General features: G+C 42.9%; 1 protein-coding gene across 1 annotated transcript in view; it reads right to left on the bottom strand.

Moving 5' to 3' along the window:
• Positions 1-16,346, bottom strand: part of wdfy3 (WD repeat and FYVE domain containing 3) — a 332,679-nt gene that overhangs the window by 97,222 nt on the left and 219,111 nt on the right. Inside the window, exons 30-33 of the mRNA XM_048604494.1 lie at positions 15,760-15,977; positions 4,031-4,221; positions 1,021-1,155; positions 555-734 (exon numbers count right to left, since the gene is read on the bottom strand). Of these exons, the coding sequence (XP_048460451.1) occupies positions 555-734; positions 1,021-1,155; positions 4,031-4,221; positions 15,760-15,977 (724 nt within the window). The remainder of the gene's footprint in view (positions 1-554; positions 735-1,020; positions 1,156-4,030; positions 4,222-15,759; positions 15,978-16,346) is intronic.

Below are 16,346 nucleotides of genomic sequence, written 5' to 3'. Positions count from 1 at the left end.
TACTGATCAAATTGAGTACGAGTTTTGTTCGCCCAAAGCAGTAAAAACAAACTTGCAACTAATTACAGATAGTAAGAACTGCAGATGCTGGAGAATCCGAGACAACAAGGTGCAGAGCTGAATGAACACAGCAGGCTAAGCAGCATCATAGGAGCAGAAAGGCTGACGTTTCGGGCCTAGACCCTTCATCAGAATGGCAGTGGGGACAGTGCTATTAAAGCATTTCATTTGTGAATAGAACAATCAAAATGTGTGATCTTTATAATGGATATTAAAACGTATCCTCAGTCTTGGCCACTTATCAACTAGCATCTCAATCAATCCAAATACCTTTTCCAATCATATTTAACACATTTGACTTTTTAGCCAATTAGGTCCCTCGTCCATGCATCTCAAATACTAAGACCAGTTTGACAGAGACAGACATTAATAATGTGTAAAATCAAAAATAAAAAAAAAGTACTGTTCACAACGTTATCAATTTTTATTATTTCATTCACTTCTCAGAACTTTGTGCAAATGACTCAATCACTTAGTATAAATTTAAGACTCACCATTTCCGAATAGGGTCTGATGTTAAAGGGAAAGACTGTTGCTGCAAAAGCACAAAGGAAATCTGGGCTTGTCCAAAGAGGAGCTAGATCTGGGACATTGTGATATAAGTAACGAAAAAACTGCATCAAAGTGACTGGGTACTCTCTAAGCCAAGAACCTTCCTCTTCAGACTGCCAGGGCTATAGGAAGAAACAGCATGTTAAGGACAAGACAAAACAAAACAAGTCCTTCACTTCAATGTTTAACATAAATTTGACTTTAAATATGTTTTCCCTATTAAACATGTCTAGATTTTTCATCTCAATGTAGTTTAGATTACATAGGATTTTGTAGATTTCAGACCAATTGAAGTGGAAATGTGCTCTATGCTTTCAAAATCACATTGAATAGTAACATTTTACTATCATTAATTTTATCCAAGAATTTGCGCGATTAATAAGCTCAATTTGATTTGTACATACTTACAAGATTGAGCATACTCCTTAGCATTCCCAACAATAGAAAAGCAGATTCTGAACATACTGTGTGAACTGATGCAACTACTGTTCCACTAGAAGCAGGAACACCAAAGATAAATGTCCAGATAGAATCCAAATCAAACTGTAAGAAAGCATATGGAAATATATCCAGTTACCATCTCTAAACAATGTTTCTTGTATCAATGATGCAGTAGGATGCTGTAAATGCATAATTTACAGGCTATTTTACTCAAGTTGCATGAGAGGAAATTAACCTCTGAGATGAGGAAAGAATCATTTTATTCAGACCAACAGATTTCATACCAATAGTTAACTTTAGCACTGATGGATTATTCAAGTACTAGAAATTGTTTGCTGTATTAGGCAATGGTAATCCTAGAAATTTGCTTTTTATATCAATATATTTAATTTCGAAAGTCCTATCCATCTTGTTTTACAACGGAATCATGTTGACTCATCATATTTTAGTTGGATAGACTAGGGACAGGAGGAACAATATCAATTTGTATTGATATCGCAGATTTAGCATGATTAAATTTCCCAAGACCATGGACAAGAACATTAGAAAGCCAAGTATTATGAGCAATATAAGAAGATATTAGCTGAGATGACAAGGAGCTTGATGAGAGGTAAATTTTAATGTGTGCTTTAAAGGAAAAAAATTGAAGCAATGCATTGTTGGCAGAATATTCCAGAGTCTGGGGGCCAGACAACTAAAGGTCAATTATGCAATAAAAATTGGGGGGGGGTGGGAGGTGGACAAGAGGCCAGAATTAGAGCAACCAGATATCTTTATTTCGTATGTTTTACACTATACTATAATTAATGCAACATTTAAATTTTAACTTTGTTCTTTCTTTCTACCTTGTTAAGATCCTGTACCGAGGTGCTTGTACCTAAGATGGCACATTGTTTGATTACACACTTTTCACTGCACTCCTGTATTTTTGTACTTGAGTACGCGTGACAATCAAATCAAATAAATAAAACAAATATCTGGAGGCTGTGAGGCTGATGTTGAGTACAGTGATAGGGAGGGAAGAGGTAATTGAAAACAAGGATGAAAATGTTAAAATCAAGTCCTTATTTGACAGTGAATCAATGTAACTCAGTGAGTGCAGGGTTATGGGGGTTTGTTATGTGCTAAGACAGTCAGTAGAGTTCTAGATGATCTCATGTTTTTGAGGTGTAAAGTGTAGAAAAATCAGGCATGAATGTGTTTTGAATACCTGACATTACACAAATATGGTTGGAGGTATTTGTACCTAAGCCTAAAGAACAATGCATGTCTTAGAGCAGAACATCATGGTAATTTGTAGGGGAAGTGCTCATTCAATTATTTCTCAGAATTTCAAAAGATTCTTTGGAAAATACGTCAAATTCATTTACAAGCCCAAATACTTCTTGCCAAAACGCCAATAGCTGACTGAACCTAACGTGCTTTATCTTCACTATTCATGTGAAATCAGTACTAAAATAAAGTCAGACTTTCTAAATGCGATCAAATCGTAGAATCATAAGGTGCAGAAGAAGCCCTTTGGCCCACTGAGTTGCAACGACGTGTGAGAAATACCTGACCTTCAACCTAACCATTTACCAGCACCTGGCCCAAAGCCTTGAATGATATGCCAGGACATGATATTGATACAATGTCCAATCTATATTATTAACAAAAATGGAAAAAATCAACTTTAGTTTTGATTTCATAAATACACATGCAGCTCCAAAACGGACTTCTGAATGCTGCCACAATTCTCAGTCTGCTCCACTCTGTGGCACTGCCAAAGGCCTCTTAACAGCATATTCTCAAGTTATTATACTTTTCTTAAGCTGGTTTCAAAGATTTGCATTTCCAACGCCCAGAATTTTCATTAGACATTGACCTAATTTTCTTTTTGATGGCAGTACGCTGTCACTCATGAATTTAAATTCATTATAAGAAAAAAGTTGCTTTAATTTTCTAGATTCTCAATGTTCAAAGTGCTATAAACAAAGCAGAAAAATGCTAACACAGTAGCAGATGGTGCAACTCACCACACTTAATGACAAGTAGACCCTGACATGTTTTCTTGTGTGGTCCCAGAGGCCTCATTGAAGGATCAGACATTGCGAAGAAATGGGTCATGCTTACCAAGCCATCTCCTCACTTGCTGTACTGCTTTCTTCCTTGCTGTCACTCACCTGTGTCTGTGTCCATGTCCATCCTTAAACAGAGGCCTGGAGTTGGTGCAACACCAGCAGCATCCAGCATCACCCTGAAAATGCTGGTCAGTACAGACAGGTTGCTGCTTTACCATTGACTGGTAGTTTCTCAGTAACAGGGCATCCATTATAGTGTCCTTCAGCCCAGAAGTCCGGCTACTAGGCTATGGCACAAATTGCAACGGGCCTTCCTGAAATGAGGCAACGTGGGGCTCTGTCCAACTGTCTACCTAGCAACTGAGACCTTATCACCTCCACAAGATTGCACCCATTACCAACAGCAAAACAGATTGCTGCAGACTGTTAACATTAAATATGAGCAATATAAAACAGTGAGCCATTTGTGTTCCTGTCGCTTGAAAAGGAACAAACATCCCCTGATCCAAGTCACCCAACATCAATGAAATAAAACAGAATGAAACTGATGCTGTATTATAAATCAGGTGCAAAAAAAATCTAGACTTTGAAACAAACCAGCAAATTATTAAACATAGGTCACAGTTCAAAGTGACAAAGCATTCAATTACACTGGTTGAAAATAATTTGCTATTTCTTACTCCATTTGATTATTTGTAAAAATGCTTTAATTAAATTAAACACATTTGCTAAATAACGTCTGAAGATTGCATAAATTGAGACTCTCCCCCAACGGGAGGGACAGGGTTGAATGGCAAAAATCATGCTATTCCATGTTAACAAGTTAAACTCTTTAATGCATTCAATGAATTTAAAAGAAACAAAATGGGGCCCAAACTTCTAAAAATTAATAAAGCAAAGTTATATGGATTACATACCTGCAGGCTTTCTGGCAGTTCAGTAACTGGCTGTTGGAGGAAAAGGGCCATCAACAAGAAATATAGTTCAGGCACATTGGTATGTTTCGGTAAGAATGACTGAAGGATATAAAAACCAGGGACATGACAAGCATCACGGTTTATTTCACGCACTGTTGATCTACCACCAGCAATTCTGCCAACATTGAAACCTAAAAATGACAAGTTACAAATATTGTTATTTAAAGATCAGTGTGGTTGCAATAATTTTGCATTCAAAATGACATGACAGCACAGCATCACAAAGAAAATTTAAATTGTTCTAAATTATACTGCAAATTCTCTTAGTTGCATTTAGCCTGACGCAAGATCAGTTTATGTCATATCTTACAAGTTGGGTAGTGTTTTTAATTTGTTCATGGGATGTAGATGTAGCTGGCTCTTAATTGCTCTGGAGAAGACAGCGGTGACTTGCCTTCTTGAACTGCTGCAATTCTTGAGGTACAGGGCCAGCCATAGTGCTGTCAGAAAGGGATTTTCAAGATTATTACTCAGTAACAGTTAAGGAATGGCAACACTGTTCCAAGTCAGGACGATGTGTGACTTTGAGGAACTTGCAGGTGGTGGTGTACTAATTCACGTGCCACCTTTGTCTCTATGGGAGTAAATGTTTGGAAGATGCTGTCAGAACAGCCTTGATGAGTTACTGCACGGCATTTTGTGGACGATACACATGGTGTCATTGTACTTCGTTGGTTAAAGGAGTGAATGGAATGTCAATCAAGTGTGCAGCTTTGTCCTGAATAGTGTCAAGCTTATTGTGTGGTTGGAGCTGCATTCATTCAGTCATGTGGAGAACACGTCTAATTGTCTCCTGACCAAGATGGTAGAGATGCACCAGGGAGAAAGGAAGCATGTTACTTGTTGCAGAATTTCTAGCCAAAAACAAACTGCTGGCAAAACTCAGCAGACCTGGCAGCATCTAAGGCGGGGTGGGGGGCATGGTGGTGGAAACCAGAGGTAGCATTTTGAGTCTGGTGACTGTCATTGCTTGGCACTTGAGCAGTGTGAATATTAGTTCCCGCTTGTCAGCCCAAGCCTGGATTTATTTTTATTTCAAAAATATACTTTAAAAATATACTCTATTCATAAAAAAAAAGTGTGGGAGATAGTCACCAAAGCAGTTCAGTTCTGTACAGTTGCATATAAAAGTAAATAAGCAAAACATTGGACTTTGACTCTATCCAGAAAACCAAAGACCTCTCTTATACACAGTACTAATATTTACATATATTTAAAGGCATTAATGAGGTCCGATCATTGAACAGGCCCCCATTTACCTTCAAACAGGAAAACCTCAGACAGTGATCCTCCCCTACAACACCATGGCGGCAGCTGCCCCAAGTTTTGCTGTGCGCCTCAGCACATAGTCCTGGACCCTGGAATGTGTCAGTCTGCAATATTCAGTTGGGGTCAATTCCTGGTTCTGGAAGACCAACAAGTTTTGGGCAGAGTGTCTTTCACCAAGTTGATGGTCCTCCAATCGCAGTCGATGTTTGTCTCAATGTATGTCCCAGGGAACATACTGTACAGCATAGAGTCCCACGTCACCAAGACACTTGGGACGAACATCGACACAAACCACTGCATCTTCCTCCGGACATCTTTTGCAAAGGCACTTTCCAGGAGGTGGTGTGCGACTGTCTCAACAACCCCCTGCCGCAGCCACTTCAACAGCAGCGTGTGGTGGTGCAGCAAGATTGGACGTACATAAGGGATCTCAATCTCACAGGTAGTGCCCTTCTCATCACCAGCCAAGCAATGTCTTGGTGCTTGGTTAGAAAGTTCTGGTGATGAGGCATTCTGCCAAATGACTTTAACAGCCTGCTCAGGGAACTACGTGACAAGATCCACCCTCTCCTTTTCCCTCAGGGTCTTGAGGATGCTGCATGCTGACCAATTCCTGACGGACTTGTGGCCAAAGGTGTTTTTCTTTGCAATTTCTTGATGAAAGGCGAATGATATGGAACGGTCCAACTACTTGGAGCGTTCCACGGCAGCGAGGCCAATCTCATCCTTCACAACACCGGGGACAGGTAGAACCACAGCACTTGGTGTTTATGTACCAAGGGTTTACACACAGCTTTATGCAGTCACGCACAAATCAGGATGAGGGCAACACTGGGTACGTTCTTCCTCGCCTTATCCAGAGTTTTGCATGTGGTGTCCCTGCAGATCCAGTCTATCTCAGGCTTCCAGATGAAATGGAAGATGGCTTAGGTGACTGAAACAGCAGTTTTGGGGAATGGGCCAGACCTGTGCCACATACAAAAATAGACAGAGTGCCTCACATCTGATGAGCAGATTTTTAGCTGCAGTGGAGAGGGAGCAGTGCTCCCAAAAGACCAGTTTCTGCTTCAATTTGGCGATGCACTCCTCCCAAGATTTTGTGCACACCCTGGCCCCTCCGAACTACATTCTCAGCACCTTCAGGTAATCTGTCCTACAGATGAAGGGAATAAAGGAGCGGTCAGCCCAGTTCCCAAAGAACATGGCCTTAACTCTTGCCTGGATTTACCTTTGCTCCCGAGACCGTTTTGAATTGGGCGGAGTCGCTCATAAGTTTGCACACTGACAGTAGATCTGAGCAGAAAACAGTGACATCATCCATAGACAGGGAGGCTTTTACCTGCTGGCCTCTGCTGCCTGGAATTGTCACTCCTATCAGGCTCACAGCCTTCCTGATGGACTCAGCAAAGGGCTCTATACAACACACAAACAAGGCAGGAGAGAGTGGGCAGCCCTGACTGATTCCGGATCTGATCAGGAAACTTTCTGATTCCCACCCATTGAGTGAGACTGTGCTAACGATGTTAGTGAACAGCAGTTGGATCCAATTGCACATTCCCTGACCAAAGCCCACTTTGGCGACCATGTCCCACATATACATGTGTGATATCCTGTCAAAGGTCTTCTCCTGGTCCAGGAGAATCAGGCAGGTGTCTGCACATAGGCAACTGTATCCCTGAGGAGTGAGAGACTCTCAGAGATTGTCCTGCCTGGTACAGCACAGATTTGATTGGGGCAGATCACTGCACAGCAGACATGGCTGGCGATGACCTAAGATAGGATTTTGTAGTCTGCATTCAGCAATGATATTGGCTGCCAATTTCTAATTTCCTCTCTCTCCCCGTTCTGCTTGTAGATAAGGGTGATGATACCTTTCCTCATGGATTTACACACGGTACCTGTTAGAAGCATACTGTCATACACCTCCAGCAGATCAATCAAGTCCCACAGAGCCAAATACAACTCAGCCTGCAAGCTGTCACTTCCAGGAGTTTTATTCACATGCAAGGACTCGAGGGCCTTGGTCAGCTCATCCAGAGATAATGACTGGTCCAGCCTCTCCCACATACTAAGACCTCTGTGATAGACAACAGGAACGACTGGGAGGCCGCTCTGTCTGTGGGCTTCGTGTCATACAGTCTGGTATAAAAGGATCTGCTGATCCTCAGGATGTCAGACGGAGATGATATTACTGAACCATCTTCTTCCATTAGGCTGCTGAGCACAGAGCTCTCCTTGTGCAGCTTCTGGAAGAAGAAATGCGAGTACATCTCGTCTTGCTTCACAGTACAGATCCTGGATTGGAAGATTATTTTGGAGGCCTCTGAGGCAAAGAACGAGGCTTGCTGGCTCTTCACCTCCTAGGAGATTCTCGTCGACATCGAACCCCTGCAGAAAATACCGGGCACAAACATGAGATCTATACTTGAGCAGATACACCTGGTCACGGCCAGACGAGTCTATGGACACTGTGCTCTGTCTTCAGCACTCCTGCAGACATTGTGTAACTTGGCAACTTTAACTGTTTCTATGAAGTATCTGGACGTGGAGTCCAGTTTGCTGCCAGCCCCTCCAGATCGTCCATTCGCATCGATGATGCGGATGAAGGTCTCCGGCCAGAATGACTGGCCTGGATGTCACCAGTGGTAGCTGCTGCAAGATGGCCAGCCGCTCGCTCTTTACCACCAGGGCGTAGATGTTAATTAATCTCAGGGGAATGTTTCCGTACGCAACGTCTGCTGAGGAGGCACCCACTCAGGACCTCTTCAACCTCAGATGGTGAAGTTGCTTCCTTGCAGAATATCCAGGCCGGAGGAACAGTTAGCATTTCTCCCTGACCAAATCAATAGCCCATGGATTCATAAGCACGACCATCTCCTGTAGCTGCTGAGGTGTTATCCCACACTCCTGCAGAAATAGGAGTTCTACTTTGACATTGGCAAAGTAAGCTAACGCAGAAACACATCGCATAGTAGACTTGATGCTATGCATGTTAATACTAGTAAATTTAACACCCATTTTTAATAGTTTATAGAATTACCCAATGTCTATTCACCCATAATGCTGTCACTGGGAGGCTCCCTGCATCCCCGTGATGTTGACAAATTGTTGGACACACTTTGCGCTGAGGTAGCTGTTCTGTTCCTCCCTGGGAGAACGCCCTGCTTCGGTGACGTCTGGGTGGGAATGAAGCCAGCAGGGCCCAGTTCGGAGTCCAATTCAGGGGTTGTCAGAGTGTTGCTGTTCCCAGTTGCCCAAAGCTACGGTGCGGTGGGTACCCCATGGCTCCCGATGACCGGAGGTTGGGCTTCACTGCACCCGGCGTTTCTGGGTCGGGGGTGCTCCTCTCTTTCTTCCCCTTCGTGCTCTGTTTGTTGATGGCCATCCGTCTGTGTGTCTTCGTCGTCAGAGGAGCTGCTGGTGTAGCCATTGTGCAGCTGCCTCTTTCCGTTTTGCTGTGGGCCTGATGGATTTTTCTTATCTGGTGTTTCTCACTGGTATCCACACCCCTGCCTCCTTCATTTCCTCCTTTTCCGTGGACTCTGTCTGTTCAGGAGGAAGTTGGGTCAGTTCTTGTGCCTTGCCGCTGGCTACCTTTTCCTCCTCTCCGGCCTGTCCTTCCTTCTGGTTGACGCTCATTTCAGTTTTTCTGCTGGGAGGTGGCATCTAACTGACCTCCATGGCTCACATTGCCACTTCCAGCCATCTGATCCGATGTAGTGCTCCGCTCCCAACCCTCCTGCCCGCCATTTTGGACAGGCCCTGTATAGGCAGCCTGCTTCCCCACAGAGGTTGCAAATCTTTGACTCCTTACAGTCCTCAGTCAAGTGGCCCTCCATTTGCAGTTCTTGCAGAGGTTCACTTTGCAGTCCACCGCCATGTGTCTTGCCCTCCCACAGGTTCAGCATATTCAAGACTGCCCTGCATATGTCAGGTAGCCTTGGATCCTTCCAATCGCAAAACTGGAGGATGGGTGTAGGATGTTCCCACTGGTGTCCAGCTTCAGGGTCCCTCTGATTTGCCACGTGCTGGTCCAGATTCCAAAGGGATCCACTACATTGGTTTTACCTCCTTCAAACTGCAGGTACCTTCCCAAGAAGATCAGGACATCTGCTGCTGGGACGTGGAGGGTTGTACAAATGGATTGTCACAACCCGGCTCCTCTTTGCGGGGAGGACGAAGAATGGAGCCGCAGACAGGACTGAGGTGGGGGGGCCCCTCACCTTAAATACCTTCAGGAGATGCTTATATTGCTTTAAGCTCCTGAAGATCATATCGAACAGAAGATGTCTGCTGCTTGGAACCCACAGCAGTCCGGTAAAATTCTCTTCACAAAAAAGGTCCGATTGACCGGTGTGGCTTCTTCCACAGTCTTTACAGTCATCCTGACAGTGTTCTGGACTCCCTAGCCTGGGGAACGGGTGCTCGCCAAGGCCATAGATTTAGGTTGGCTTTTCCCAGAGTTAGCATGAGGCTGAAGCCAGCATAAAGATCCATCAATGGCAGATCAGTTCAACCAACAGTCCTCCGACATCCAATCAATATCTTGATCCAGCGAAGACTCGCAACTTGACACTTGAGATCCACTACAAACCCACTGATCCCCAAAGCTACCTGGACTATAAATCCTGCTTCCTGTAAAGACTCCATTCCATTCTTCCAGTTCCTCTGTCTCCATCATATATTTCCAGATGAGGCCATCTTTGATTGGGGAGCCTCCGAGATGTCCAACTTCTTACTCAACCGAGGATTCCCTAGCACCATTGTCGACAGGGCTGTGGAAGAAAAATTTTACATCGCAAGGGTAGATGGGAATTTAGGCCAAGACAGAAAAGGCAACCATGGGAGAAACTGATGACTTAGACAAAGAATTTTAATTAGTTCAGCATGTGGGATTTTAATGAGCTTAGCAAAAGTCGGGAAGTAGTTGCTTAGACTCGCATCACTATGTGTATGTTATCTTAGCTAGAGTTAGAGAAGGATCTTTTGATGTATTGTCACCATACCAAGGTCTTAGGCTGAAGTAGAGATGTTCCTTGTATCCCCGTGGAGCCTAGTTACTGATAAGGTAGAGTTTCAATCAAACTGCAAGTCACTCCCTATGCTAGCTGCATGCCGAAGGTCATTCGAAGTGATTATTAAGGCATCTGTAAGACAGCATTCCTGTTATCTCGAGCAGTGTCTGTTTTCTTTAAACTTACAATGAATGAATCAACAAACACAAGATGTCACAGGAACACCCTGCTCTGAAGTTAATGGTATAAAGGAGATTGTTATACACTGTATAGGAAGAGTCGGGTGCTGGTGGAGATCGACCCTCACTCTCCTTGGTACCAAGTAAGAAAATAAACTGCTTCGAACAGGAGGTGGAGTCTAGTCTCATTATTAGTTAAACAGAAATAAAAATTTCTACAAGGGCCCTCAACCGTGTCTGACCCATCTCCCGCACTTCCGCCCTTACCCCTTCTCTTCCCTCTTGCAACAGCAATGGGGTTCCCCTCATCCTTACCTACCATCCCACCAGCATTCACATCCAGAAGATCATCAGATGCCATTTCCGCCACCTTCAGCGAGATGCCACCACCATTCCCATCCCCTCCCTTGTCCACCTTCTGCAGGGACCGTTCCCTTCGGGACACCCTGGTCCACACTTCCTTCACTCCAAACACCCCCACCGCACCTTCCCCTGTAACTGAAGGTGCAACACCTGCCCATTTACTTTCTCCCTCCCAAGGGCCCAAATATACCTTCCAGGTGAAGCAACACTTCACCTGCACTTCCCAGAATCTAGTCTGCTGCAGTCGCTGCTCACAATGTGATCTCTTCTACATGGGGAAACGAAGCGTAGACTGGGTGACCACTTCACGGAAAATCTACATTCTGCTCACAAAAAAGACCCTGAGCTACCTGTTGCCTGCCACTTTAATACACCACCCTGTTCTCTGGCCAACATCTGTCTCTGGCTTGCTGCAGCATTCCAGTGAAGCTCAATGCAAGCTGGAAGAACACCACCTCATTTTCCGCTTGGGGACCCTGCAGCCCTCCAGACTCAATAATTGAGTTCAATAATTTTAGGGCCTAACCACTCCCACGTCCTAGCTCCCTACCTCACACAACAGGCCTTATCACATAGCTTGCTATTACATACCACCTGTTGTTAGTCACTAACAGTCCCTATTAACAGCTATTCACCCTCCCAGCAGATCATTATCAACTCCTTTGTCTGTCCAACTGTTCTTCTCTCTCTTTAGGCTCTATCCTATCATTTATTTCCTACCCCAAACCCCCCTCCCTATTTTCTGCATATGAACTGAAGTTTTCCCAGCTACCATCAGTTCTGAGGAAGGGTCACTGGATCCAAAACGTTAACTCTGATCTTTTCTTCACACATGCTGCCAGACCTGCTGAGCTTTTCCAGCAACTTCTGGTTTTGTACTCGAACTCAGGACATGGTTGGGAACATGGGACTGGGTATCATAGCAATTAGAGACATGGTTCAGGGATGGACAGGACTGGCAGTGTAATGTTCCAAGGTACACATGCTACAGGAAGGATGGGGGGGGGCCCAAGAGAGGAAGGGAGGTGGCGTTTTTGATTAGACATAACATTACGGCTGTACTTTGGGAGGATATTCCTGTGAATACATCCATTTGAGTGGAACTGAGAGATAAGAAAGGGATGATCACCTTATTGGGATTGTACAGTAGAACCCCAATAGTCAGCAGGAAACTGAGAAACAAATTTGTAAGGACATCTCAGTTATCTGTAAGAATAATAGGGTGGTTATGGTAGGGGATTTTAACTTTACAAACATAAACTGGGACTGCCATAGTGTTAAGGGCTTGGATAGGGAGGGATTTGTTAAGTGTGTACAAGAAATTTTCTGATTCAGTATGTGGATGTTTCTACTAAAAAAGGTGCAAAACCTGACCTCCTCTTGGGAAATAAGACAGGGCAGGTGACTGAGGTGTCAATGGGGGAGCAGTTGGGGACAGGCGACCAGAACTCTATTAGTATTAAATTAGTGATGGAAAAGGATAGACAGGGTCTAAAAATTAAAGTTCTAAATTCTAAGACGATACGAAGGTGGGTCAAGTTGTGGATAGTGCAGAGGGCTGTTCTAGGTTTCAAAGGGACATTGATAGGATGCAGAGCTGGGCTGAGAAGAGGCAGATGGACTAGATCAGGTATACCCTAGAACTCTGTGGGAAGCTAGGGAAGCGACTGCTGCGCCCCTTGCTGAGATACTTGTATCATTGATAGCCACAGGTGAGGAGCCTGGAGGCTGGCTAACGTGGTGCCACTATTTAAGAAAAGGTGGAAAGGAAAAGCCAAGGAACTATAGACCGGTGAGCCTATCATCGGTGGCGGGTAAGTTGTTGCAGGGAATCTGAGGGACAGGATTTACGTGTTTTTGGAAAGGCAAGGACTAATTAGAGATGGTCAACATGGCTTTGTGCGTGGGAAATAGTGTCTCACTAACTTGATTGAGTTTTTGAAGAAGTAACAAAGAGGATTGATGAGGGCAGAATGGTGAACGTGATCTATATGGACTTCAGTAAGGCGTTTGACAAGATTCCTCATGGTAGGCTGGTTAGCAAGGTTAGATTGCACAGAATACAGGGAGAACTAGCTATTTGGATACAGAACTGGCTCGAAAATAGAAGACAGAGGGTGGTTACTTTTCAGACTGAAGGCCTGTGACCACTGGTATGCCACAAGGATCAGTGCTGAGTCCAATGCTTTTTATCATTTATATAAATGATTTACATGTGAATATAGGAGGACTCCAAAACTGAGTTAAATGATCTTCACTGTACACTACACAACCAGAGTACAACAGGGCCTTGATTAGATGAGCCAATGAGCTGAGGAGTGGCAGATGGAGTCTAATTTAGATAAATGTGAGGTGCTGCATTTTGGAAAGGAAATCAAGGCAGGACTTATACATATAATGGTAAGGTCCTGGGCAGAATTGCTGAACAAAGAGACCTTGAAGTACAGATTCATAATTCCTTGAAAGTGGAGTCACAGGTAGACAGGATGGTGAAGGAGGCATTTGGTATGCTTGCCTTTATTGATCAGTGCAATGAGTATAGGAGTTGGGTCACATTGTGGTTGTACAGGACATTGGTTTGGCCACTTTGAGAATAGTGTATGCAATTCTAGTCTCTCTAAAACAGATTTACAAGGAGGTTGCCAGGGTTGTAGGGAGAGACCGAATAGGCTGGGGCTATTTTCCCTGGAGTGTTGCAGGCTGAGAGGTGACCTTATAGAGGTTTATAAAATTATGAGGGGCATGGATAGGGTAAATAGACAAACTCTTTTCCCCAGGATGGTGGAGTCCAAAAACAGAGGGCATAGGTTTAAAGGTGAGAGGGGAAAGATTTAAAAGGGACCTAAGGGGCAACTTTTTCACACAGAGGATGCTGCGTGTATGGAATAAGCTGCCAGAGGAAGTGGTGAAGGCTGGTACAATTACAACATTTATAAGGTATCTGGATGTGTATATGAATTGGAAGGGTTTGGAGGGATATGGGCCAAATGCTGGCAAATGAAACTAGATTTATTTAAGATATCTGGTTGGCATGGACGAGTTGGACTGAAGGGTCTGTTTCCATGCTGTACATCTCTATGACTTTATCTTAGCCAAAAGTCCACGAGGTCCTTTCCCAGAATGCAAACAAATCGATGTCTCAGCAACCTCAGCCTGGATATTGTCGAGGCTGCAGTGCAACATGTTGATCAAACATTTTCCACGATAGGGCTCTTAACTTTAGGTATCAACACCTCAAGAGTTATGAGTAGCATCTCACTGCTATACATGCAGGAATAGGATTAAATAATCCTAAAGGTGACCATATACACATTTTAATCGAGGAGCTCAAAAATTGCATTAATAGCCTGAACAATCAGCTGTCATGCAATCCCACCTTCAGTACTTAAAAAAAGTACTGAAGCTATTGGAAACTGATTTCCTGTCACATTCATTTCAATTGCTTTAGATTCATCTGTTAATAGACCAAAATAATATTGTGACAATTTAGCCAAATAAATCAGCATTGAACCAGACCGTTTTTTACTCTCATCAGATAGGGCTTCTATACCACTCTTAACTGCAAGCAATATCCTTGTAGAATTGCTACTGATTTATAAGAACATTTTTTAATATAGTGCCTTTCCCATCCTCAGGACAGCCCTAAATGCTAAACAGTCAATGAATTATTTTTGAAGTGTCGTCACCATTGCACTATAGGTAAGTGCTACAGGAATTTGCTCTTAGCAAGGCCCATAATTTTCAAGGATGAGTTAGAATGGGAAAAATACTTTTCTTTGAAAGACACAAATAGCAAAGAGATAAATTTTAACGTGGTTCTGATGTTGCAGGATAACTCCAAGTCAGCACACCAATAGAAATCCTCTACCCTGTTCCAAAAGTACGATGAGATCCAATATATCTACCTAAATAGGCAGAGGATCCCTTTTGTTTAAAACACCATGTAAAAAGGTGGCACTTCAAAAACTGAAATGTCCAGCTGGATTATACATTAAAGTCTTGACGGCTTCAGAAACTATAAACTTTTCAAAATAAAATTTATTTTCCTGTGTGTTACCTGAACAAATAAACTTTACCAAAAGGTAGAAGTGAAATAATGTTATTTTGTTTACAGTTCCCTCTTCTTTACGACAAAGTATTTGAAAACGTAATATATTTTCTTGTTTTCTATTGTATATTCAGTAAGCAGCTCTACAACTTATTTTCACTGCAAAGATGATAAAGCTCATGCATTTTACAGCCACCACCTCAATCAAAACCAAGCTGAGCTTTGGAAAATAATTGTAAGGCATCCCAACCAGTCAGAATATATTGCTTTACATACCTCAAATTTAAAATCATTTAGAATACCAGTTTTTAGTGACAAAACAGGATTCTATATACATAGATGTGTTAGTAAAGCAGCAAACTATTTTTTCTTTCTGAATATGGGGTCACTGGCATTTATCTTTAGACTTTAAAAACTGGTGTGGGACTGGAAGCATACACAATGGAGACCACACAAGGATGACAGCTTTCTTTCTAGAAAAAAAGTCCTCAAAGAACCATGTAAGTGTTAATTATATTTTAAACCGCTTTAGCATATTAATTCCAGAATTTGTTTTTTGAATAACTAAATTCAAATTCTTAAGTAACCATGATGTGATTTCAACTTTCACGATCTGAAATAATTTGATCTTTGTTTAGTCATCCATTAATAGAAGAATTACACCAGGGGTACTTCACATTTGAATTTTTAGGAGGAACTACACAAAATATAATGTATCCTACATAATGCAGAAAGTGAAAAGACAAATTCCAGATGTACCAACTATATGGTGCAATAGAAATATTTCACACATACCTAATACAGTGCCAATTTTATTTGTGAGAACAGAGTCAGTCTGGTCGAGCCAGCCTCCTCCAGAAAGCCCTTCCTTAAACTTGGCAAGGATCGACTGGTTGCTCAGCAGTACAACAAGAATTCTCATTGCTGCAGTGACAGTAGTGGGATGCAGGTGCTCTTCCATGAACATCAGAAGCCAGTCAAAACCCCAAATCTTCACCAATTCTTCACATGCTCTGTGGTTTCGTTTTGTAGGTGTGTTTTGAAAAGAAAGAATTAATCAAGTAAGCTAATATTTCAATCTAGAAGGTGGGTAGAAATTTGTTTTAATGAAAGCTGCCTTACATTTCAAATAACACAAACTGCTTAACCATAAACGTTGGGCCCTTGTGAAGACTGAGTGGCCAGGTGCATACAAAATAAAACAGAGTTTCTCTGTACTAAGCTGCTAATTGGTATTTACATGTACCGTGGAGGTGAAAGTTCAGCTGTCGCTGCACATAACAGCCTAACTAAGTCCTGAAGAAGGGTGCTACCTGAAACATTGACTTCTTTCCTCAGGATGCTGCCTGGCTTGCTGTGTTCTTCCAGCCTCCTGTTTGTCT

Source organism: Rhincodon typus, chromosome 1 (genome assembly GCF_021869965.1).
Source record: "Rhincodon typus isolate 14 chromosome 1, sRhiTyp1.1, whole genome shotgun sequence".
Classification (NCBI taxonomy): domain Eukaryota; kingdom Metazoa; phylum Chordata; class Chondrichthyes; order Orectolobiformes; family Rhincodontidae; genus Rhincodon; species Rhincodon typus.
Note: the sequence above shows the minus strand (reverse complement) of the source record. Positions and strands in the feature narration are given on the sequence as shown.